Source organism: Piliocolobus tephrosceles, chromosome 14 (assembly GCF_002776525.5).
Source record: "Piliocolobus tephrosceles isolate RC106 chromosome 14, ASM277652v3, whole genome shotgun sequence".
Classification (NCBI taxonomy): Eukaryota; Metazoa; Chordata; class Mammalia; order Primates; family Cercopithecidae; genus Piliocolobus; species Piliocolobus tephrosceles.
This window is the reverse complement of record NC_045447.1, coordinates 89,946,190-89,969,849: the sequence shown is the minus strand read 5'-3', so window position 1 is coordinate 89,969,849 and position 23,660 is coordinate 89,946,190. Positions and strand designations below refer to the sequence as shown.

Here is a 23,660-nt window from a genome sequence, read left to right as displayed (position 1 = left end):
TGCCGGCCCTGAGCACTGCAGTCATGGGTAAAGGCATCCCCATTATAACACGGTCAGATTCCTACTTGGAAAAGCCATCACTATGCACGCCTCCCCAAAATGAGCCTTCTAACTTCCCCTAGGAAAGAGTTCTCTGGTTCCAAGGGACAGACCAAGATGGGCATGCTTTAGCCATTCAATCAATCATTTACTTATTCCTAAACAGTCACCAAGGTAGAACAGTAAGCTATTCCTCACACCTTTTGCTGTATCAAAGTGTGGAATATTTATCGTTTCTTATCAAGGCAGTTTAATGAAAGGAGTGTAAAAGGCCAGATTTTCACAGAACTAGGGAAAAAAATACTACCTCTAAAATTGAATTATTTGCTTATATGCCATATACCTATACATGCTAACTCCCTTGACCAACTTTCCCCACACATGTATCTCCTAAAGAAACACAGGCCCTGATAAATACAAAAATTATTAGCAAGAATTATTAAGGAAATATATACATCCTACTGAGGATCCTGAGAAATAGAAAAGCTTCACTATGCTATTAATGAGGCAACTCTCAGGAGTGGCTTTCGTAATCAGAACTTGAAGATACTGGGACTCAAGTCTGCTAAATACCAGTTCAGTGTTCTCTCCATACTGAAAGGGGACTTAGTTTTTTCATTTTTACGATGAGGGGACCAGGTGACATTCTTGCTCCCAACTCTAAAACCCAATCAACATTGGGTTTTAGGTCACTGGGTCCTCTAAAACTACCTAAAGGTCATTTATATTTTAGGAGACTAGTATTAGGGCTCCTCTAAAGCCACGGACTGTTGGAAGTGGCATTTCTTTCAAGACAAATATTAATTTACACACACTCTTCCTAATAGTAAGTAACAACCAAATCTGACATGGTGCTGTGGGGGCAAAAGGCAGTGCCTTAAGGGAACACTGAATCCAACAAGATTCAAGCAATAAATTTTATGGAACTTCGTCATACTCTCACATCTCAGAGCCCTTTATGATAACACTCAAGTAAATCCATCTGGTTGAGTTAATAATTAGTTTAAATCTGTTACAAGTTAATGATGCACAGCCAAGTCATTCCAGGTACATGATGATACAGCGAATTTGTGACAAGATTTGTAGATAACATTTTGCATTGCCTTTCGTTTTCCTTTATTTCCTCCAATGATTAGAAAACTATAAATCATTTAAGAACAAACTGGACCTATAAATAAGACCTATATACATACAGGCCGGATTAAAAGGGGAGAAAAAAGCATTATCTTAAGGAATAACATACGGTTTCAGAAGGGCCTTGAAAAGTTTGAGATAGAGCCCAGGCTACCTCTATATACATATTTTGGCATTCCTTTTTTTGTAATACAGTAGGAATTACTGTATTACTATATTAGGTTCCTACTGTATTACAAAAAAAAAAGAATGCCAAAATCTGTAGCTTATTTATTTTAATATTTACATGTAACCTCCAAATACAACTATGCTATTCACCAGATAATTCTGGAATGCACAATGTGTATTAGCTCCTAGTGTACTAGAAGCAGTGAGATGTGGTAATGAGATACGAGATGAAAGTTTTCAAATGGACATTATATTTCAATCCAGCCAGGGCACAAAACTGTATCTAAAAACTCATTGGAAGGTATCTCATAAATATGCAGCCTGGAGACAAATGATTTTCTAGCCCATGTTCCCAGTATCCCCTGAGTAAGACCCTGAAGTTTACTTAGAGATTTGTTATGTGGACGGGGCCTCTACAGAATCGATTACATTTAAACAGCACAAATACGTGACACTAAACATCAACAAATATTTAAATACTCATATATGTATAGCTATGTAAAGATCATCCCCTATCTCAAGTGCAAATGACTGTAATTAACCAAAATCTGACTACCAACGCATCAAAATGCAATAGGGTTGAAAATAAGCTAATGATTCATGTGCTTTGATGGTAATGAAATGAGAAAAGACTGAGACCAGAGTGGAGGGAGAATGGACTCCTCTGGGAAAGGGAAGCTCTGAGCTCTGTGGGAACAGCCAGCATACCAGGTGCTGAGGAAGAATGTGCCCAGTCATTGTTCTGAATCTCGGCTGCATAGTTAAGACCCCACCCAAACCCAATTAACTGGTCTCTCTGAAGGTGTCTCTTAAGGCTCCTAGTTGTTTGAAACAAGTAGCCAGGATTGAGAGCCACCTGAGTCAGGGAGCTAAGGATCAGAGAAAGAAAAGGCTAAGAAGAGTTCCAAAAAATCAGGATTTGAGCGACTGCAAGGAGAGAGAGCAGGTTCATTCTAGAAAGGATCTGGTATGAGAGTGGGGTGGGGAGGTGTCCAGAGCTAGGTCCCTTTGTCATTTACCAAAAGAACAGAGGAAACTAACTTTCTGTAGAGGAAATGATATTCAGATGACTGAAACTACGGCAAGCTGAACAGACAACGTTCTCCATACTACAGACTGTAGTCATTCCTTATACTATGTGTATGTATGTACACATTCTCAACAATTACTTTTGTTATCATGTAGTAGAGAATGGGTCACATGTCTGCTCAAAGCTGTCTCATGGCTTCCCTCGTCACTCAGAAAATTCAAAGTACTGACTGTGCATGCAAGTCTGCAAAGACCTATAGGCTTCCTCCTCAAAGCATTGTTTCAGGACCACAAGCAGCAGTAGCAGCAGTAACAACTGAGAGCTTGTTAGAAGTGCTGAATCTCCAGCCCCATCTCAGATCTACTAAACCAGAATCCACATTTTAACAGGATCCCCAGATGCACATGAAAGTGGGAAAAGCACCAGCCTTCAAGATTGAACCCATCTCTCCGACCCCTTCCCATTGCCTCTCCAGCCCATCTTCTACCACTCTCTTGTTCACTCAGAATCACCAGGCTTCTTGTCATGCCTCCAACATAGTAGGGTTCTCTCCTGTCCACGGCCTTTGCACTGGCTGTTCCCTCAACCAGAACGTGCTTCCTCCAGGCATCTTTAAGGCTCATTTCTTTCCTTCACCTTCTTCACAAATTTGCTCATGCCACCTTCTCCAAGAAGACTTCCTAAGCCTGTTTACAATCGAAAAAAAAAAAATTTCCATTCTCTGTTCCCCTCTTCCCTGCTTTTTTGTTGTTCTTTTTTCTTCTTCTTTTCTCCTTTCCTGTTCTCTGTCCATAGCATTTACCACTATCTGACTTACCTTTTGTTTCTTATTCATTTGATTATTAGCAATCTCCTTTGATAGACTGCAAAATATGATCACAAATTCTACACAACTCCTTCTATCAAGAGATGAAATATCTATCTCTACCTCTTGATGCTAGACTTGGTCGTATGACTTGGTTTGACCTACGGAATATTAAGACACAGGGAGAAATTGGAAAAACACTTTGCACATTGAGGCTACTCTCTCAAGCTGCTGGGATACCTTCTTGTCACTATGGGAAGATACCCACCACTTCCCATAACCCAAGCCAGCACCAGCAACCAGCACCAACCACCAGATATGTGAGTGAAGCCATCCTAGACCAGCCAGGCCCCAGGTGACCCAGCAGTCAACTCAAGAACCTACCAGTCAACTCATAGCTTCAGAAGCAACAATGACTGTGGTATTAAACCACTGGGTTTCGGGCGATTTATTTCGAAGCAAGTTGGCACACTCTTCTGACGAGCACATAAGTTCCATGAACGCAGGGATCATTATGCACTGCTGCATCTTCAGGGCTTAGCACAGCGCTCAGCATAGCGTGGGCATTCTAAAATATTTGCAATGAATGTTGAAGGACAGAACGATGGCAAAGAGAAAACTCACAAGTGAAAGAAATGAATAAATGCCAGCCAGGACTTCCATAGGTGAGAGACTAGAAAGTGGGAGAAAGACTTCCTGGGTTCACTATCACCTCTGCCTTTTCAGAAATAGGTTGAACAAAATAAGATTTTAACTACTTTGGCAATAGAATACCTTAGCGCAAAAAAAAAAAAAAAAAAAAAAAGCCTACATTTTCACATGCAATATATCAATTATTTCAAAACAGTTCTTGTTTCATGATGCCTAATTTGCCTAAGACTTTACAACCAGGTGACCTTTAGAATAGTTTTCACATTATGCAGCCTTTACTCTCCCCGTTTTTAAGCTACTCAGATTTTTAACAGATCCCAAACCGGCAAACCAAATCACTGCATGTTGCTTCAATTCTATCTTGCCAAAGGAGAAAAATCTGCTGCTTTGGATTCATTTCAACAGTTGGAAATTCAGGCCATCACATTTTAAATCTCAGATGTTCCCGTGTCCACATCACATAAATCAGTGAGTGAACCGATACCCACATGTTTGTGAAGCCAGTTCTCTCACGACTAAAGCATAATGTCCTCTGGAATGGAGAGGCAAATTTAAGTGGATTCTGCAGCAGTGGGTGTCATAATTCTGGAAGCACAATGTGGCCCTCGCGAAGGCACAAGCAAGGGCTACTGGCAAGCAGAAGGAGAGTTCTCTATTAAACAATTTTTTGAAGTATAAAATTAACATGCTATTTTCAACTGATGGGGAAGAATAAAAGACAACCTGCAACACATTAAGTTTCTGTCTTCATGGAAAGAGAAAAAAAAAAAAAACTCTGAATTTTCTAACGAACCTTACCAGTGATTAACAGGTCTATCTGAACTCATAGAGTACGTTTCATCCAAAGAACCGGCAAAGTCAATAAATAATGTGAGGACAAAGAAGCAACTCTGAGAGCAATTAAGCTCTAGCACCTTTAGGGTTTCTTTCAGGAAATGCAAATCTCTAAACAACAGAATCACATACACACATTTGGAAATAACTAACTGACTTCTGATTATTTTCTTGGATATACATAATTACCAATTGGATAATCAGCAAAATGTATGCTGGGGTTCACTAAGGTCTTCCTATTACATCACAAGGTTCTTATCCAGAGTATCACAATCTTTTTCTCTGCTTTGATCACCTATCTTAGTCTACACTGCACACAAGGCTAAGGAGAAAACTATTGAGCTTGGTCTTTTCGTGTTTGTCGGGATGGACTAGGTTCCACTAGAGTGAACTGATTCCATGAGACTCAGTGACTTAAAACAAAAAAGGTTTATTTCTAACTCATGTTAGTAGCTATTGTGCACTGGGCTGGGAGTGCTGCTCATCGCATCCCTCAAGGACTCAGACTAATGAAGCATCCACCATCTGGAGCTTTGCCAATCGCAGGGCAGATGCAGCTCACCACAAATCACTCACTGACTGTGAATGAAGGGACACGTGCCGCTTCTGCTCACATTTCACTGGCCCGCTGAAGTCACCTGGCCATGCTCAACACCAAATATAGGGAAATTCAATCTTATAACACAGCCAAGGGAGAGAACCAGAAACATTCAGCGGACAGTACTAACAACTGCTACAGGCTTTATTTACTTCCTGCCTGTTTTTGCCCACTCCCATTTATCCATTTTAGAAAATGTTTCTGAGGGCATTTTATTTTATTTTTTTTGAGATGGAGTCTCACTCTTATTACCCAGGCTGGAGTGCAATGGCATGACCTCAGCTCACTGTGACCTCCACCTCCCAGGTTCAAGCGATTCTCCTGCCTCAGCCTCTCGAGTAGCTGGAATTACAGTCACCCACCACCACACTCAGCTAATTTTGTATTTTTAGTACAAATTAAGTTTCTCCATGTTGGTCAGGCTGGTCTTGAAGTCCTGACCTCAGGTGATTCGCCTGCCTCAGCCTCACAAAGTGCTGGGATTATAGGCATGAGCCACTGCACCCAGCTCTAAGGGCATTTTAACTACAGAAAATTCTTCTAGGTGCCTACTGGGTCACAAAGGTGAACCACACAGAAATCCTGTCTTGTTTGTGTGTGTGTGTGTGTGTGTGTGTGTTTGAGATGGAGTCTCACTCTGTCACCCAGGCTGGAGTGCAGTGGCGTGATCTTGGCTCACTGCAACCTCCGCCTCCTGGGTTCCAGCGATTCTCCTGCCTCAGCTTCCCAGAGTAACTGGGACTACAGGTGCGCATCACCACACCCGGCTAATTTTTGTATTTTTAGTTGAGACAGGGTTTCGCCACGTTGGCCAGGCTGGTCTCAAACTCCAGACCTCAGGTGATCTGCCCACCTCAGCCTCCCAAAGTGCTGGTATTACAGGCATAAGCCATTGCACCTGGCCCAGAAATCCTACGTTTAAGGGGATTATTATCTAGCAGAGGAGAGAAAATCAGATAGATAGATTAGATAGATAGATCGATCGATCGATATATGGCATGTGAGATGAAAATGCCAAGTGCCAATAAAAAGAAGCATACAAGGTTCAATGAGAGTTTAAACAAAGGAGGTTTTAGCCATAGGAAGTTTCATTTAAGGAAATGACATCTGAGAAGTGCTTTGTAGAACATAGTGAGATCTGGACATGTGGATGTTCCGGCAGTGAGAATGACATGAGTAGAGGTGAAAAAGCAGGACATGCCAGTTCATGTGCACAGAATGGCAAAATAGTTAGGTTGAATGATGTTGAGAACATTAAGGAAGGACGAGGTAGAAAAGAGAAGAAAAAGGGAGAGGAAGTAGTCAAGTCTTTTTGACCAGAGAAAAGGGGGAGATAATGGGGACAGGGTAAGACTTGCACAAAAATCCACATAAGAGTAACAAAGGCCTCACCTACAGTAGTCCCATCACAATGGTGAGGAAGGACTAGCTCTACTCTCAAACTATATATCCTATGAGAAAGCTCAGCTTTTCCATCACTCCTTCATCTGACCTAGAAAATACAACTCACCTTTCCCTCTATCTACCCAAGCCTGAAGGCCTGGAGGTTTGCAGCTTGGATCTGATAAAAGAAAAGAGGTCAAATGGGGAGACTCATCTCTATTGAGAGATTGGCTTCTGGCCATGTCACCCAACCAAGAGAATGTTCCTTTTATCATTAAAGGGAGTTAACTCCCAATAAATACTTGTTCTATTTGTCCTGAGTTTATTTCCTATCTCTAAGGATGTTTCTGAAGCCACTCCTTAAGGACTGAGCTGCAGGGCTTAATTTATTTCTGTTTGTTCTGGAGTCAGCAATCCCTCCTCATCTCCGGATTTAATTTCAGTGTTTTGGTGCTTAAATGGCCAATCCAGCTAGGCCCTGCCATGAGCCTCTGACCATCACAAGAGTCTACAGCTTATTTTATACAGAGGACCTTTCTTTTAGTATCTTTCATGTGCACCAAACCTGCTTGTTTTTGCTACTTCCATTGCTTCTACATAAACAGTGAAATTTGCCCGTGATTGGAAATTGTTTCTTACTACTGACCAGTTCCTTCATTAGGGAACTCCGTGCTGTTCTTCCCACTGCTCCAGTAGACAAAAGACTTTCACTGCCACCCCAAGGAGATGGTCACAGCCGGAAGGACCCTTAGGGTTCACCAAGATCCACAGAAAAGCAATCACAGTCCTAGGATAATCTGGGACTTGGCTCTCGGAGTGCATGCTGTCACACTGTGTACTCTGACTCTCATACCAAAAATGCTTATAGAAGTCAAAATCAGAAGAATGACCCTGCTAATGATGCCAAGGTCTGAAATACTAAAAGATAAGGGTTAGGCTATTTCCCAGGAAGCCTGGACTTTCAAACCCACACATAAATGACTCATCAATCCTAGATCACTGCTTTTTACCATACCCCTTTATAGAATATAAAATGCACTACTGATTTCATTCTTGACTATACAGAATTTTTTGTAATTTTTCTCGTGTTCATATTTATTTTACATTTTATGTACATTCCATGTCTGCAAAATACTTTAGAATTCAACCAGTATTTAATGACTACGTATACAGAGTGAGACACTATGCTATATGCTACAGAGTAATAATTAAATCCCTGTAGATGGAAAAAAAAAAAAAGAAAAACTTAACTATATTTAATTCCCTAAGAGAATTTTGGGCGAGCTATTACGCAAGTCAATGAAGTTAAAAATCAGAGCAATTTTACCTATACCTATATTTTACATATACTTCCAGAGCAAAATATAGGTAAAGAGGTGATATTTGATGAGACAGGGCGCATTCAGCATAGTATGGCCATAGACAAGAGGTGATATTTGAGAGGTGCCTTCAAGAAGAGATAAAATTTTCAGAAGAGCAATGGATCAGGTGAATAGTTCAAGCGAAAAGACTGACACAGCAACAGGAAAGCATTGAGCGTAATATCTGGGGAACAATGGGAAGGTCTAGCTTTATTAAGGGAATGAGTAGGAGAAATGACAGAAAAACTATTTCAGGACAAGTAGGTATAGGCCTTTAAAAGCCCAGAGAAGGAATCCATTGTAACGCAATAGGCAAATTGGAGCTACTGGTGGCTTCTGAACAGGGAAATGACATCACCAAAATTAAGCCTTAAGATCATCCTCTCCAATCTCAAGCTCTACCTCTTTTTCCTTGTTAGTCTCCATTTACGCTATCTGACCTCTTTCTCTGAGGCCTTTGCATTTGCTATCTCCTTTACAAAGACCTCATCCAACACTAGACTACCATATGGTTGGTGCTTTCTTAAAATTAGGTATCTGCGGCTGGGCGCAGTGGCTCACACCTGTAATCCCAGTACTTTGGGAGGCTGAGGCGGGCAGATCACAAGGTCAGGAGTTCAAGACCAGCCTGACCAACATAGTAAAACCCCATCTCTACTAAAAATACAAAAAATCAGCCAAGCATGGTGGCAGGCACCTGTAATCTCAGCTACTCAGAAGGCTGAGGCAGGAGAATCGCTTGAACCCGGGAGGCGGAGGTTGCAGTGAGCCGAGATTGCACCACTGCACTACAGCCTGGACGACAGTGGGAGACTCTGTCTCAAAAAAAAAAAAGAAAAAGAAAAAAAAAATTAGGTATCTGCTCAAGTGTTCCTCCTCAGTGAGTCTCCCTGACCAACTAAATGAGTTCTCTCACTCTTAGTCACACTTTAGTCTACTAACATGTTGCTTTCCAACAGCACCTATCATAATTTGAAATTATTTTACTCATGTCATTACTGGACTATGGCTTGTCTCCTCCCACTATAATGCAAGCACCATGTAAGCAGACAAATATAACTGTATTGTGCCCAGTAGAATGGCTGATAAAATAGGTATTCAATAACTATTTTAACAGCTTTATTGAGATATAATTCACATACCAAACAATTCACCATTTAAAGCAGTGGTCCCCAACCTTTTCAGCACCAGGGACCAGTTTCATGGAAGAAAATTTTTCCACAGACAGGGGAGGGGGCAATGGTTGTGGGTTGAAACTGTTCCATATCAGATCATCAGATCGTAAGGAGCACGCAACCTAGCTCCCCCACATGCACAGTTCACAATAGGGTTCGCCCTCCTACGAGAGTCCAGTGGCCCCGCAGATCTGACAGGAAGTGGAGCGGCTCACCTGCAGCTCCACTTCCTGCTGTTCAGCCTGGTTCCTAACAGGCCACAGACCGTTATCAGTCCATGACCTAGGGGTTAGGAACCCCTGCTTTCAAGCAGAGTATTACATTGTTTTTAGTATGTTCACAAAGTTGTGCACAAATCACCATAATCGGTGTTATTATTATTATTATTTTTTGAGACAGAATCTTGCTGTCATCCAGGTTGGAATGCAGTGGCACAATTACAGCTCACTGCATCCTCAAATTTCTTGGGTTCAAGCCATCTTTCTTCCTCAGCTTGCCGAATAGCTGGGACTACAGGCTACCATGCCCTGCTAATTTTTTATTTTTATTTTTTTAGAGACCAGAGAGGGTCTCGCTTTATTGCCCAGGCTGGTCTTGAACTTCTAGCCTCAAGCGATTCTCCCACTTTGACCTCCCAAAATGTTGGGATTACAGGCAAGAGCCAGTGAGCCTGGTCAACAATCAATTTTAGAACATTTCATCACCTCCCAAAAAAATCTCGTACCTATTAGCAGCCACTCCCCATTTCCCACCAACCCTTCCAGCCTTACACAACCACTCATCTACCCTCTGTCTCTATAGATTTGCTAAATCTGGACATTTCATATAAACAGAATAATACAATATGTAGCCTTTTGTGACTGGTTCCTTTCACTTAGCATAATATTTTTAAGGTTCATCCACATTGTAGTATGTATCAGAACTTCATTTCCATTGTGAAGAAATATTCCATAATATTAATATGAATACACCAAATTTTGTTTATCCATATATCCATCGATAGACAGCTGAGTTGTTTCTGCCTTTTGGCTATTGTGAATAATGCTGCCATGAACATTTATCTACAAGATTTTGTGTGGAAAAATGTTTTCATTTCTGTTGGGTATACATTTAGGAGAGAACTCTGGGTCATACAGTAGCTGTGTGTTTCACCTTTTGAGGAACTGCCAGTTTTCTAAAGTGATCTCACAGCTTTACATTCCCATTAGCACATTCCCATTGTAAATTGGAGAGTTGCAATTTCTCCACATTCTCATCAACACTTGTAATGATCTGTCTTTTTTATTATAGCCATCCTAGTGAGTGTAAGCCAGTAGCTTATCGAGGTTTGACTTACATTTCCCTGGTGACTAATGATGTTAAACATCTTTAGATGTGCTTCTTACCTATTTGCATATGTGCTTTGACAAAATGTCTACTCAGATATTTTCTGCCCATTTTTAATTGAGAAACTGGTCTTTTATTATTGAGAGCAAGAATTCATTACATACTTTGGGTACAAGTCTTCCTCAAATATGATTTGCAAATATTTACTCCCATTCTGTGGGCTGTGCTTTCACTTTCTTGACGGTGTCCCTCAATGACTATTTTTTAAATAAAACAATGAATAGAATTAATCTTTTATGACAAAGGAAACCTGTAACCGGCTCATAAATATGTGACAAATTCATGGCACCGCTGGATCTAGAAAGGTGACTCAAGTCACCTGTTTCCAGCTTTGAGTTTCCTTCACTGGTTCCCAACATTGTCCAACCAGCCCAAGAGCAATGACATCATCCTGTGATGAGTCAAAGAATGCAGCATTTGGTAAATTGGTCCGTGAGCACCAAATAGAAAGATGCCCCATACTTAAAAATAAAAAAAAAAAAAAAAGGTTTTGCTGGAAGCTAGCCTGTAATAAATCCTAAGTGGCCTACAATTTTGTTTTCTTTGAGAAACTGAAATTGATGAATGGGGTTCCCGCCGACACACAAACATATTAGTTAAATGAAACTAGAATAGGCACAGGATGAGTAAGCAGTATCTTTCTAAATTTACACTATGGATATTTGCTTACAAAATTATAGGCCCTGGGATGATCTCCCCTCCCTGCTCTGTATTCAGACTACCCAGCTTTATTTTGGTTGAGGAACTCCCACCAGAGAAAACAAGGTACAAGCATGGGAACATGGATATGCAGAGATCTGGTATATTTTTACAGCTGTAAGAGCTTCTCAGTATAGAAAAATACCAGACCTTAAAAACTTATTACAAAAATATCATTCCTTAAGTACTCATTTTATATATATATATATATATACACATATACATACACACACACACACACACACACACATACACACACAGAGAGAGAGAGAGAATATAAACAGTTTGTCATACTGGGAAAGGCATCAAGGAAAGACTTGCTTTTAATAAATCTTAACTAGGTTCAATGCTGGCATGGTATCCAAAATGTAATTTTCCCAGGATAGAATTAACCTCTTAGATAACGCACAGAAAATTAAAATAGAAACTTAAATACTTATTTTGTGATGCTAACCTCAATTAACAATCAGATTATCATACAAATGTAAACAAGATTAATCTGTTATATAGAGCAATCTTAAAATGTTATATGTGATAGAGCAATCTATAAATAAATTTAAAGACTCATATTTTAAAACATATCTATATTCCTATAAGGTGGTAAAGTTTAGGCTAAGAATACATGAAAGGCATGTTCTGAACATAGCTTTGTTGTACTGTATAAAATATGTATTTAAAGGGCAGAATACATGAAATGTGAATAAATTATAGTTATAATTATCTGTTATAATACTGAGATGGAAAGTAGATTATGTGACAACCTAAGCTAAAAGTCAACCTAAAATGTGAGATAGTATAGACCATTTTAAAAAATCATCCTTAAATATTGTGTCCTGATTTTACATTCTCTGTTTCCACTGTTCCCTCTATATTCAGTGTTCAACACAATCTTCAGTTTTTAAACCAAATATGGGAGTTGAAAGCAATCACCCCTGTGTCTGTCTTTATCCCTTAAGTTGGTACGGGACCTGCAGTGCAAATAATAGCACACAGATGTGTAAAGCAGAGATAATACCTACATTTATCCAAAGAGAATGAAATACGGGGGAAGCTTCATGTTTATCTGCCCAGTGGATATATCAGCACAAATTACTTGGAATCCTCTTCTTCCACGCACTGATAACCCCTCAAATACTCTAGCCTCTGTTTCCTGACTCTTTCCAACACATTAGCCTTCACCTGTTCTCTGCCTGGTTGCCTCACCTGCATCTCCATACCCTGGACCTTATCTTCGAGCAGAACAACTCTAGCTAGTAGCTTACAAAAAAATATAAATACTCTCTGGGTTGACTCTCATCTTTCTGCTTCTACCATTCTTATCAAATTGGCCATCCATTTTTCTTTTGCTTGTAAAGCCCCTATGACCACCCTATTCCATTGGTCCAATAGTCCTATTTTGGCCCCACCACCTTCTGACTATGGTCAACTACTTCAGAGGTGGCACCTTTTGTATTCAAGAACTGCTTGCCCCCTAGTTTCCCAGAGTCTCTCTTTTGTCTTCTCTTACTCTGGTAAATTCAAATTCCTTGTTTTGTCCTTTTCTTTTTTTCTTTTTTTTTTTTTTTTTTTTTGAGATGGTGTCTCGCTCTGTCACCCAGCACCCAGGCTGGAATGCAGCAGCGCGATCTCGGCTCACTGCAACCTCCACCTCCCAGGTTCAAGTGATTCTCCTGCCTCAGCCTCCTGAGTGGCTGGGATTACAGACGCTCGACACCATGCCCAGCTAATTTTTGTATTTTTAGTAGAGATGGGGTTTTGCCATGTTGGCCAGGCTGGTCTCGAACTCCTGACCTCAAGTGATCCGGCTGCTTCAGCCTCCCAAAGTCCTGGGATTACAGGCGTGAGCCTCTTCACCCGGCCAAAAAATTTTTAAACAAGATATAATAACTCTCATTTACTGAGTATTTGTGTGTCAGATACTATTCTAGTCACTTTTAACTCATCCTCACAACAATTGTATGGCGGGGGGGATCACTCTTGTTATTATGTCCTTTTCATACACGAAGAAACTGAGGAACAGAGAGCTTAAGACATTTATCTAGGGTCCCCCAGCTAGGAAGGAGCAGTATTAGGTTTCAAACCCTTTTAATTCTAAACCTATGATCCTAACTACTCCAGTACATTGGCAAGAAAGAGATGAAGGGAGGGAATGGAGGCCGGCAGGTGGATAGAAGCAGACGTGCAATGTAAAACTGTTGTGCTCCATTTCTCTACTGCCCCACAACCTGACTTCCACTCCACTATTCAATCAAGCGTTGGTGCTAAGAGTACTGGAAGCCTCCTTATCACTTAACACACATCCTCCTGGATTCTTTCTATAGCACTTCTCACTACTGCACATCATCTAAAGGAAGCACCCTTTCTTCCGTGGCTCTCTCCATCTTCCTGACCCCTTCATCTACTCCCATTCTCCCTTGCTCCCTTAGTGGAGACATTCTTCTCTCTGCCTTCTCAGCGCCCCTGTCTTCATGCTTCATCTCTTAACAATCCTAAGCCCCTTCCACAAGCTTCCTTTATACTGAGGTTGATGAATGCTAATTGATACTTCTTTCCCAATCTAAATGCTCTTCCACCTACTGGGCATTTCTATAAGCATGTCCTTCTATCTTCCAAGAAAAAGAATGCTGATGATCCCGCTTATATATGGAATTTGGGGGGGGGAAATGTTGACTACATAGAAACAGAGTGTGACAGTGACCAACAGGGGTGAGGAGAGGAAGGAGGGAGATGTAGGTCAAAGGGTACAAACTCACAGTTATATCAGATGAATTTGTCTAGAGATGGAATGTGCAGCAGGAGTACTAGGGATAAACAACATAATAATACTGTGTTGTTTATTGAATATTTGCTAAGAGACCAGATTTTAGGTGCTCTTACCACAAAAAGGAGAGATAACTATGGAAGATGATAAATATGTAAATTTGCTTGCCCATAATAATCATTTCACTATGTAGGTCAAAATATCATGTTATATACCTTAAATATATATAATACAGATAAATCTAAAAGAAAATTAATGCTGAGCCTATCCTTTTGTTCTCAGAAATGATCCTGCAGACTGTCCTAATTCTATACAACAGTCCACCCTTCTCCTGGTCCCAAGGCTAAAACTTTGCAGCTATCTTCACGTTCTCCTGCCTCCGCATCCCCTACTTCCATTTAGTTACCAAGCCCTATTGAATCATCCTCTACATGAACGTCCAAATCTTTCCATCGTCACGGCTCCTGTTTTCATTACCAATCATCATTGCCAACACAATAACCACTCTGCCATTATGCATTCAGGTCATTGTGCACACTGCAACAGCAGACTCTCCCAAGGCGTGACTGAACCATACTATACCACCCAGAAGTCCATGACTATTTGTCTTGCTAAATGATAATTATGGGTGAAAATGTTCTAGCGTCTCAAGAACAGAGAATGTTTTCTGACCCATATGTTACACGGTAGACTTGTGCTGGTAGAATCAGTGGGTTGTTCTCTGTCCTTCTCAGAGATCTTCAATATAAACCTCAGTATAAACTTATCCTAAATGATAAGGTTGAAACTCTCTAGCCTAAGCATTTGGGGCCTGTAAAACCTCATCTCTAGTGGGTTTTTTTTTTTCCTTACCCCACATCTCTTTTCTCTTATTCTAGTAATAGCATCCCACTTTCCCTTGGGGAATTGTCCCTACCCAACTGGTGGACTGCCCATCAAAGGTCAACATCTCCCGTCGAGGGAGGACATGTGATCCAAGCTCACCCATCAAAATACTGCTACCCTCCTAGACAAAGTGATTGGCCCGCATGTGGAGATATGACCCCACCCAATGATCAGGAGTATTTTTCAGGGGTTAATTTCAAAACTGGATAAGAAAGGTACTAAGAAGCATATGAGCTTTGCTGCTTGCTGGAAAGCACCTTCTGAGGGAAAAGGAGAAATAGCTGACATTAGCACTACCTCTGGCTTTGCAGCTGGACGGGCCCACAATCATTTTTTTGAAACTCTTGGATTTAAATATGTTTCAGAACTCAGAATTATTCAGGTGAGAAAAGCATAATGAGGCACATACTTGAGTATATTACACACACCTCTATCTGGATCAAGGACAACATCCCTGCAATCAAACTCAATTCATATTTCTGCAATGAAACAAATTAAGGGCCTAATTAATGTCAGTTTAAGTCAGGGTAGGTTTGGCCATGAAGAAAGTGCAGATCAGGTAAGGTCTCATTACAAAAAGGGTTCAGCTGTTTTCAGAAAGGCACATAAAGGCATGTGAATCTGTTTAAACTAACACATTCCCAGTCTGCTTATCTGCTTGTTCGTTAGTTTTACTCAAGCAGTTTGGGGTTGATTTTTAACACTTGTACCTGAAAGACTCCCATCTATAGTCCTCACGGGCCTATTATGTTTCAGTTTTACTTCCCACTAGTTTTCTATACAGACTCACACTGGAGTCAAACTAAAAGACTATGTTTTGATACTTTAAATAGAAAATCTTGCCTGGGCCCAGTGGCTCACGCTTGTAATCCCAGCACTTAGGAAAGCCAAGGCAGGTGGATCACTTGAGGTCAGGAGTTGCAGACAAGCCTGGTAACATGGTGAAACCCCGTCTCTACTAAAAATACAAAAATTAGCCGGGCGTGGTGGTGCGTGCCTGTAATCCCAGCTCCTCGGGAGGCTGTGGCAGGAGAATCACTTGCTCCTGGGAGGCAGCGGTTGCAATGAGCCGAGCTCGTGCCACTGCTCTCCAACCTGGGTGACAAAGCGAGACTCCATTTTGGGGGAAAAAAAAAAGAAAGAAAGAAAACCTTGCAAGCTCCATATTGTATATGTCTTATAAACGAGGGCTGTCCAACAGGAGACGGGAGCCTTAGCCGGCTGATTTTCTTGTCAGTTGCCCCCACCCCTGTCCCGTCTCCATGGCTCTTGGGGGAAAAGTGTAGCTATCCCATCATCCTATGGGATAATCTGGCACAACACTTACTCAGCTTCCTTTCAGCCCCCATTATATTCCCAGGGACAATCACAAGAATCTGGAAAATCACTGCATGTTGTTATTTTCCTTTGAGTGCCTGTGCATCTCTTTGGTGTCTTTAAAGATCATATAATGCGCCGGGCGCGGTGGCTCAAGCCTGTAACCCCAGCACTTTGGGAGGCCGAGACGGGCAGATCACGAGGTCAGGAGATCGAGACCATCCTGGCTAACACGGTGAAACCCCGTCTCTACTAAAAAATACAAAAAACTAGCCGGGCGAGGTGGCGGGCGCCTGTAGTCCCAGCTACTCAGGAGGCTGAGGCAGCAGAATGGCGTAAACCCGGGAGGCGGAGCTTGCAGTGAGCTGAGATCCGGCCACTGCACTCCAGCCTGGGCAACAGAGGGAGGCTCCGTCTCAAAAAAAAAAAAAAAAAAAAAACAAAACAAAGATCATATAATGCTCCCTATGCATTATTTTAGCTATATACACATTCATCTTCACTATTAGGGCACCTGATTTTCACAGCGATCCTATGAGGTGGATGGAGTAGGTATCACGGCTCCCTATCTGAAAAATGAGGAACTGAGAGTCAGGTTGGTTGATAAAAGTAAAGACCCTGGAATTTCACTCAAACCTGACTCTTAGTCTTGTTTTCTTTCCAATCTAATTTTATTCCTAGGATGAACTTAGATTGGAGAGTTTATTGGCACTGATTGTTCCTCCTTGGTACACTTGGATGTAGAGATGGATAATTTGTTGAAACTAGTGAGAACACTACATGCGTAATTTTGCTCTAAACTATGTGCAAATTTTATTCTGGTAAAAATAAAAATTGACATATATATGCTGTGTATATATCACATGTTACATATACGTATTTGTGTATATATCATATATAAGTATATGTGTATATGTGTGTGTATGTGTGTGTATTCTAGCATGGATGAATGTCTGTAAGCATTTATTTTTACCAGCCAAGAAGCTAAAGTCAGCTTTTTTGTCATTGATTACAACCTGAATTAAATGAATAATAAAGTCCCAATGCAGAGCAATGCCTGGAGATACTTCAGCCTTGGTGAAAACCAGACACTGCTTCACATAACTTGAACCGACAACAAAAATACCCCTCCCTGCCCAGGGGATATTTCTGGGTCAGGACTCCCTCTCTCAGCCAAAGAGTCAGACATTGCTGAAAATTTTCCCACCGTACTACCCTGTTTCTCTGGCTGACCTTTAAGGTTAGGACCTCTGGATGTAAGCCCATGAAAGACAGTCATAAGGCAAAGTCAGCTGCCTTTAGGCTCACAAAAATGCAGTTTTTCACTTCAAATAGACCCCAAAATCCCCAATGACCACATACAAGCCATTCCTTATCTATGAGGTTAATGCAACAGACCTGCCATCATCAGGCCATGCACTCTGAATTGCTTTTTCCAGCAAAGGTTCCCCTACTATCCCTTCATTTGCCTCATGATAAGAAATATGCATATGAGAGTGGCTAGCAGGGGTCAGGACTGAGGTTCTTGGGCATGAAGAGCTGCCTGTGCAAAGCCAGATTTATCACACCAAGACCAATCTGGGACTACAGCACCAATTAACTCTCCTGTTCACAAAATGCCTAAGAATTTATTAGGCAAGCACAATCCACTCCCATACAGCCCATCAGACTAACCACATGCCCTATTTCCAGGACTATCCATAAGCACCCAGAATTCACTGCCCACCGTGAATCAACATTTCAAGCGTCCTATAATATTCACAGCTCAAAATTAATGAGCAGGGTGGGAGGCGTTCAGGACATCTCTGAACAAAGTTCTCCCTGCGAATGTATCTCCTCCTACCTACTTGAAAAATATTTCCTCTAGCTTTACTCATACAAACTACATCCAAAATAATAAACAAAATGTAAATGCGAATATGATTTAAGAAAATTTTTCAGGTTTTTTCCTTCCCTTTTGTCCATCTGCAGTATGCTTATCTTATAACAATTCCTGGCCTGTGACTGGGATCAATGAGGGAAGAGGGCCCTGCCATGGGAAATCAATCCTAATTGTTCAGAAGCTAACATGAAACTATTTCTGAACTATTAGTATTTTAAATTACTCATTGAACAGGAAAATTGAACAAAGCTATGATATAGCTCTTACAATTCAATCTTCAACAATTTATTTTCCTAATCTTCACCTTTCGCATCTCCATTTTTAAAATGTCTTCCTTTCTCTTTATCTAAAACTTTGGATCTCATTTATTTTGACCTTTCTCCTCAGATTCAGATTAAACAAACCTTTCGCTGCAAGTCTAACTATGTGCTGAGCAATGCATAGTTAACTCACTCTATTATCTAGAGATTTATCATTTTACAGATGAAGGAACAGAGGCTCCATTAAGTTCAGTGACTTTCCTGCTTTCACAGCCTCGAAAGTGGTCTCTCCAGTGTTTCCAAGTCCACATACTGTCAATGGGGGGGACTCTAGGTAAAATATTTCCCCAGCGTGGCTTGCATCTAGTTTTATCCTTCAGAGGTGTTATTCAAACTGTTATGTGGTTTGGGGAAGGGGCTTTGCTACTGGTAATCTCAGGCTGGAATCAAGGATTATAAGTAACTGACAGAAGGATAAATACAGCTATTGCACATTGCAAACAATCTGTTCACAAGGGATCTTCTCCCTGAATTCAAATAACCAGATATTAATTCTCCTTTGTAGATTTACTCTAAATGGCGGTCCACAATTAACAATATGTCAGCTCTTATTCCTTTATATCATTTCAATTGTCTAACCAGTAGATCGTTAGCTCAAAGGGTCAGAGCACATGATTAGTGAGGGAGGACAAAGGCTTCTCCCTCCATTCCCGTGCAGGTCAATAGGCACGTACTCGGCCAGCTCAGAAGGTGCTGCTTCCACTAGATCCTAAGAGGGCTGGTAGTCAGAACTTGTAGGTAAGAAAAGGAGGGCATTTTGCAGCTGACTCTGATACCAACCAAAAGATAATATATGCTAACATGACAACAACTAACAATGATCATGGTTAAGTATTATTATTGCAGGATTTCAAAGCACAACCATTCACAGAATATAAACATTTTGTGAAAACATATGCTAGCTCTATAAACAAAGGAAAGAAAACCCTCATTTATGTTTCCTTCTGGAAATCAAGCCCGTCCTTTTTGCTTGTTTGTTTGCTTTCTTCTTGTGTTACTCTGCACATCCCATCTTTTTTTAACAGAAGAGGCACAACTATTGTTTCCCATAGAAATCCCCCGGCCCGGCCAGAAATGTTACCTCTCGTGACTTTTAAATGCTAAGATGCTACACAAAACATTACACTGATATTCTGAGTAAATAGTCAAAACTGTACCTTTAGTGTGGTAAAAATTCACTACCTTACTCACCTAGAATATCATACCAAAGATGTAAAAAAATACTACCAGGATAGTAAATGGCTGCAGAAGTAATAACAAGTTTCAGTTCCAATTTGCAACACATGAGACCCCAAGCCCAAATGGGTAAAAAAAAATAGAACAATCCAGAGGCATCTGCAAATTAGTGACTGCCCTCAGCTGATTATCACAGCTGGTTTATTGATGGAAAGAAAGAATAACAAAAGGATGTCTAAAGTGTTGAAAGGTCAGAGCAGTAAAGGATGATTAAGAAATACATTTGGCCCTTACAGTGCAATGATACTGCACGTGTGAACTCAATTTACCACCCCAAAGACTTAGCATAGGCTTAAGCTCCTTTGATCTACAGAGGAAATGCTTCCCACTGTAGAATAGCTGATCTTTTTACACTGGTTCAAGGGGTCCTCTGTAACCTCTATCAGCACTAAATTTCCTCACTGTCGCTGTAAAAACCACAATAAATCCTCCTTGGTGTTATTTGTATGTAAACTTTCTTAGTATTATTTGTAATGAGAAGCCATGAATCTTCATTATAAGGCCTTTTATAAAAAGTCAGGCAGAGGATGCTGGACAATGTTTGCTTGTTCAAAAGTGGGTTGGGTGACAATTTCTCCCATCTCACTATGCCAGATTCTGTCATATACCAGTTCTGCTCAATTAATTCAGAAACGTAACAGCTGTTTCTGCCCTTGTTCTTAAAGTCAAGAAATCTAGGTTCGTTTGAACTAAGTATCTGTGAACTGAGACCAGATACTTGCTTCCAGTCTACTGAGCCATTAAATCAGAATTCAAGGAAATGGAGATTTTACTTTCTTCCTCCTCCATCATGGGATGGAAGGGTTCCCTAAAAGGCAGGATCCATGGGGGACTGGGCCTGCAACAAAGTCCCAGGTCTGAATCATGGCTCTGCCACTGTTTAGCTGGTCTCGGTTTCCTCATCTCCTGTGGGAGGTAATATTCACCAAACAAGGTTGTTTTGAGATTTAGAAAGAAGGGTATGGTCAAGAATTTATTCCTCCAAAAATGCCTGGCATGTGTGAGATGTTCAATGTTAGCAGAACCCGAGATGAGTCTCTGGTAAGATTAATAGTACTAGCTACTTTCAGTGCTAACCTCCCCAGTTCCATTCCCAGAGCATAGGCAGTGCCCAACTTTAAGTTCATGTAAAAAGACCTGAACGGACTCAGTGTTTTCTCCCAGAGAAAAAGAAGCCAGTAGAATCCCAACAAGCCTTTAGAATGCAAATCTTCCGCAGATGACAGGCACTCAAGCAACAAAAATCTGGCTGGCTTCCCTTACTTCCTTATTTCCAGGGGCGGGAGGGAATACAAACCGTGCCCCTTGCCCTAGTCTCAGTTCTCCACAGGGCTGGCTTCTCTGGAATATGTCCTCCCTCTGAGCGGGCAAAGTGCAAGATCTTGTGCTCCTGCTCCTCTGAACACTCCCCGCGCTCCCCAGCTCCTTCTAGACTCGGCGACAGCAGCTCTGCCTCCTCTCCAGGTGCCGCATCCCCCAGGCGGCGGGGAGGAGGCGGGTGGGGTGTCCCCGGGTTCCTGGGCGTGGAACGCAATGGCCTCAGAAACTGTCCGTACTCTCCCACTCCTCTGGCACCGGCCAGCACCTCCCTCTCCCTTCCCCCAGGCAGAGCACGCAGGGTGCGTGCACCCCGGGCAGTCCCCAAAGCGCGCCTGCTGGAAAGGCGCCATCTCTCACCCTCACCTCCCATTCCAGCGGATTCTCGCCTGAGCCCAGCCAGGACCGGCTGCTCCGGCCAGCCCCAAAGACGCTTGCTGCGTGTATGTGGAGGGAGGTACTTTCTGGAACCCAATTTCATAGCCCTCTCTACCCCCATTTCTCGCAGGAGTGTGGGGGGAAAAGAACCAGAAAGCCAAGACTACTGAACCCGTAGTACCTCCAAATATGTTACGCTTCCAGTCATCCTCATAGCATCACCTTAGTTTATTGGCATTTCTCCCTAGCAGGGGAGCTCTGCCAAAAGCCCGCGAGCGGCACCTCACAAAACCCCAGCGCCCCTGCTGCCTGCCCAACTCTCGCCCCACGGCGCAACCTCCCGGCCCGGCACCTTCCGTCCCGGGGTAAGACTCCTAGTTTTCCCGAAGCGGAACCCAGCCAGCCGGTTTCGGAAGTTGCCCACCTCCCCATTCCAACTCCCTTCTGGGAGCCCCCACGCGGACCTCGCTTAAGGCAAGGAAGCCTAGATGTCTCCCCTAAATCTGCACTCATACCCGGTGCCGCCCCCTCTTCCCTCCCCCTCCTTTCTCCTCCCTCCCAGCTCCAGTCCCCGCGCCTTCGGCGTCTCCAGCGCCAGCGGTTCCCTCGCCCAAGAAGAGGAAACTTCTTTCTGGGCTAAATTCAGGTACGAGCAGGAAAGGCTTTCCCTTACCCGCAGGCATCAGAGGCGCGCTCACCCCCTATCCCCCAAAAGACCTCATTTCACCCTCTCCCCACGATCACCCTCTCCGAGACTTTGCCTCAGATTACTAGTGCTACTCAACTTTTCAGGTCAAAAGGTCCAGCCGTCTCTAAAACCACCATGGGGGCACTCGGGATTTTTCCCGAGACCCTACCAGTCCCTCGTGGCTTGCAAAAGACAAGTAAACAAAACACGGACCCGGCAACTCTGGGGTGTGTGTGTGTGTGTGTGTACGCGCGCGCGCGCGCAGGAGACAGAGCATCGCCCAAGAGTTAGGGCAACAGCTGCTAGAGCACATCTGGAAGAGGGGGAGGGGGTTCCACGCAGAGGGGACAAGAAGCCCTCAGTGGCTTCAGGGCCGAGGGCTGGGCCAGCCTGTAGTTTGTTACCTGTCCTATGTTGATGAATCCGTACTTGCTGGCGATACGGTTGGCCTCCGGGAAGCCCCCGGCGATTTTGACTGCCCAGTGGTTTGTGTAGACGCGCGTCCGGCACACGGGGAGCAGGCAGCCCCCGAGCAGCGCCAGCACGCACAGCAGGTCCAAACGTCCCGGGCAGCAGCAGCGGCTCCCCCAGCCCATGGTCCCGGCGCCTCGCTGCTCCCTCGCTCGCTGGCTGGCTCCGCGCACTAAGGGCGCGCACAACTAACTTCTCCGGCCTGGGCCGCCGCAGCTCGCAGCCCTGGACGATCGGCAGGAGGCGGCTAGCCCCGGCAGGGAGCAGAGCAGCGAACCTTGCGCCGGCTCCTAGACCATCCCTGGGGCTGCGGGGACCTGTGCTCCCAGCTCTCCGGCCCGCGGGGCGCTCGGCGATGCTCCCCGGCTCGGGCGCCGGAGGCGGCTGAGTGGGGCGGGCGTCCTCCGCAGTTGGGTTTCGCCCTGCTGGGCTCCCGGACTCTCCGACTCGGTCTCGCTCCTCCCGGGGCCCCGAGCGCGGCGGAGATGGCCAGCGGGAGCGGTACAGGCAGCGACCGGGCGCCCCCTCTGCTGGCCCGGGCTCCGAGCGCTCGCTTGCTAGCTCCCAGCGCTCCCTCCGGCTCTGAGCAGCGCGCGGGGATTCTGAGTGGCAATGGCAGCAGCTCCTGCTCTGCATAAATGACTTCCCCCGCCCCCCTTAACACCCCTCCTTTCCCTCATCCCCCTCCTCCTCTCCCTCCTCCGCTCTCCTGAAAGCGGCCGCAGCTAGGCGCCGACCAGGTCCTAGCGCCTCCGGGTTCTCCCAGCTGTAACCTGCAGGGTTCCGGGCAGCAAAGGCAAGTCTTTCCAAAGGACTGAGAAGAGCGCTCCGAGATCGTGGTTTTAGCCTCTTCTCTCCCCTCCCCTCCCTGCTGGATTTGTATGAATTTACAGCCACTTCCCGAAAGACTAAAGAAATTTACACGCCCGTGCGAAGTAAGCGCCCTGAAGATTCATTCATCCTTGTTCTAAACGTCCTTAAATAACTAGGCATTTAAGGAGGTCACTTGCGTGTCAATTGCTGAACAAATAGCTCGAGATTTTCACTTCGGTAATTCTTCATGCTTTTCAGCAACTGTTTATTTTACACATTCTGCTCCCGGGAGAAGTTACCACACAGGACAGTAAGTCGCATCGACTCCT

At 43.3% G+C, this 23,660-nt stretch overlaps 1 protein-coding gene across 3 annotated transcripts in view; it reads right to left on the bottom strand.

The window, feature by feature from the left end:
* PCSK5 (proprotein convertase subtilisin/kexin type 5) overlaps positions 1-23,158 on the bottom strand; it is a 475,536-nt gene extending 452,378 nt beyond the window's left edge. For 2 of the 3 annotated variants that reach the window (XM_031934085.1, XM_023213309.2), the window contains exon 1: positions 22,452-23,129. In XM_031934085.1, coding sequence (XP_031789945.1) covers positions 22,452-22,643 — 192 coding nt within the window. In that variant the 5' untranslated portion in view covers positions 22,644-23,129. Of the gene's footprint in view, positions 1-22,451 lie in introns of all 3 variants that reach the window. The other variant, XM_023213308.1, reaches the window with a different exon arrangement.
* Positions 23,159-23,660: the final 502 nt, after the last annotated feature.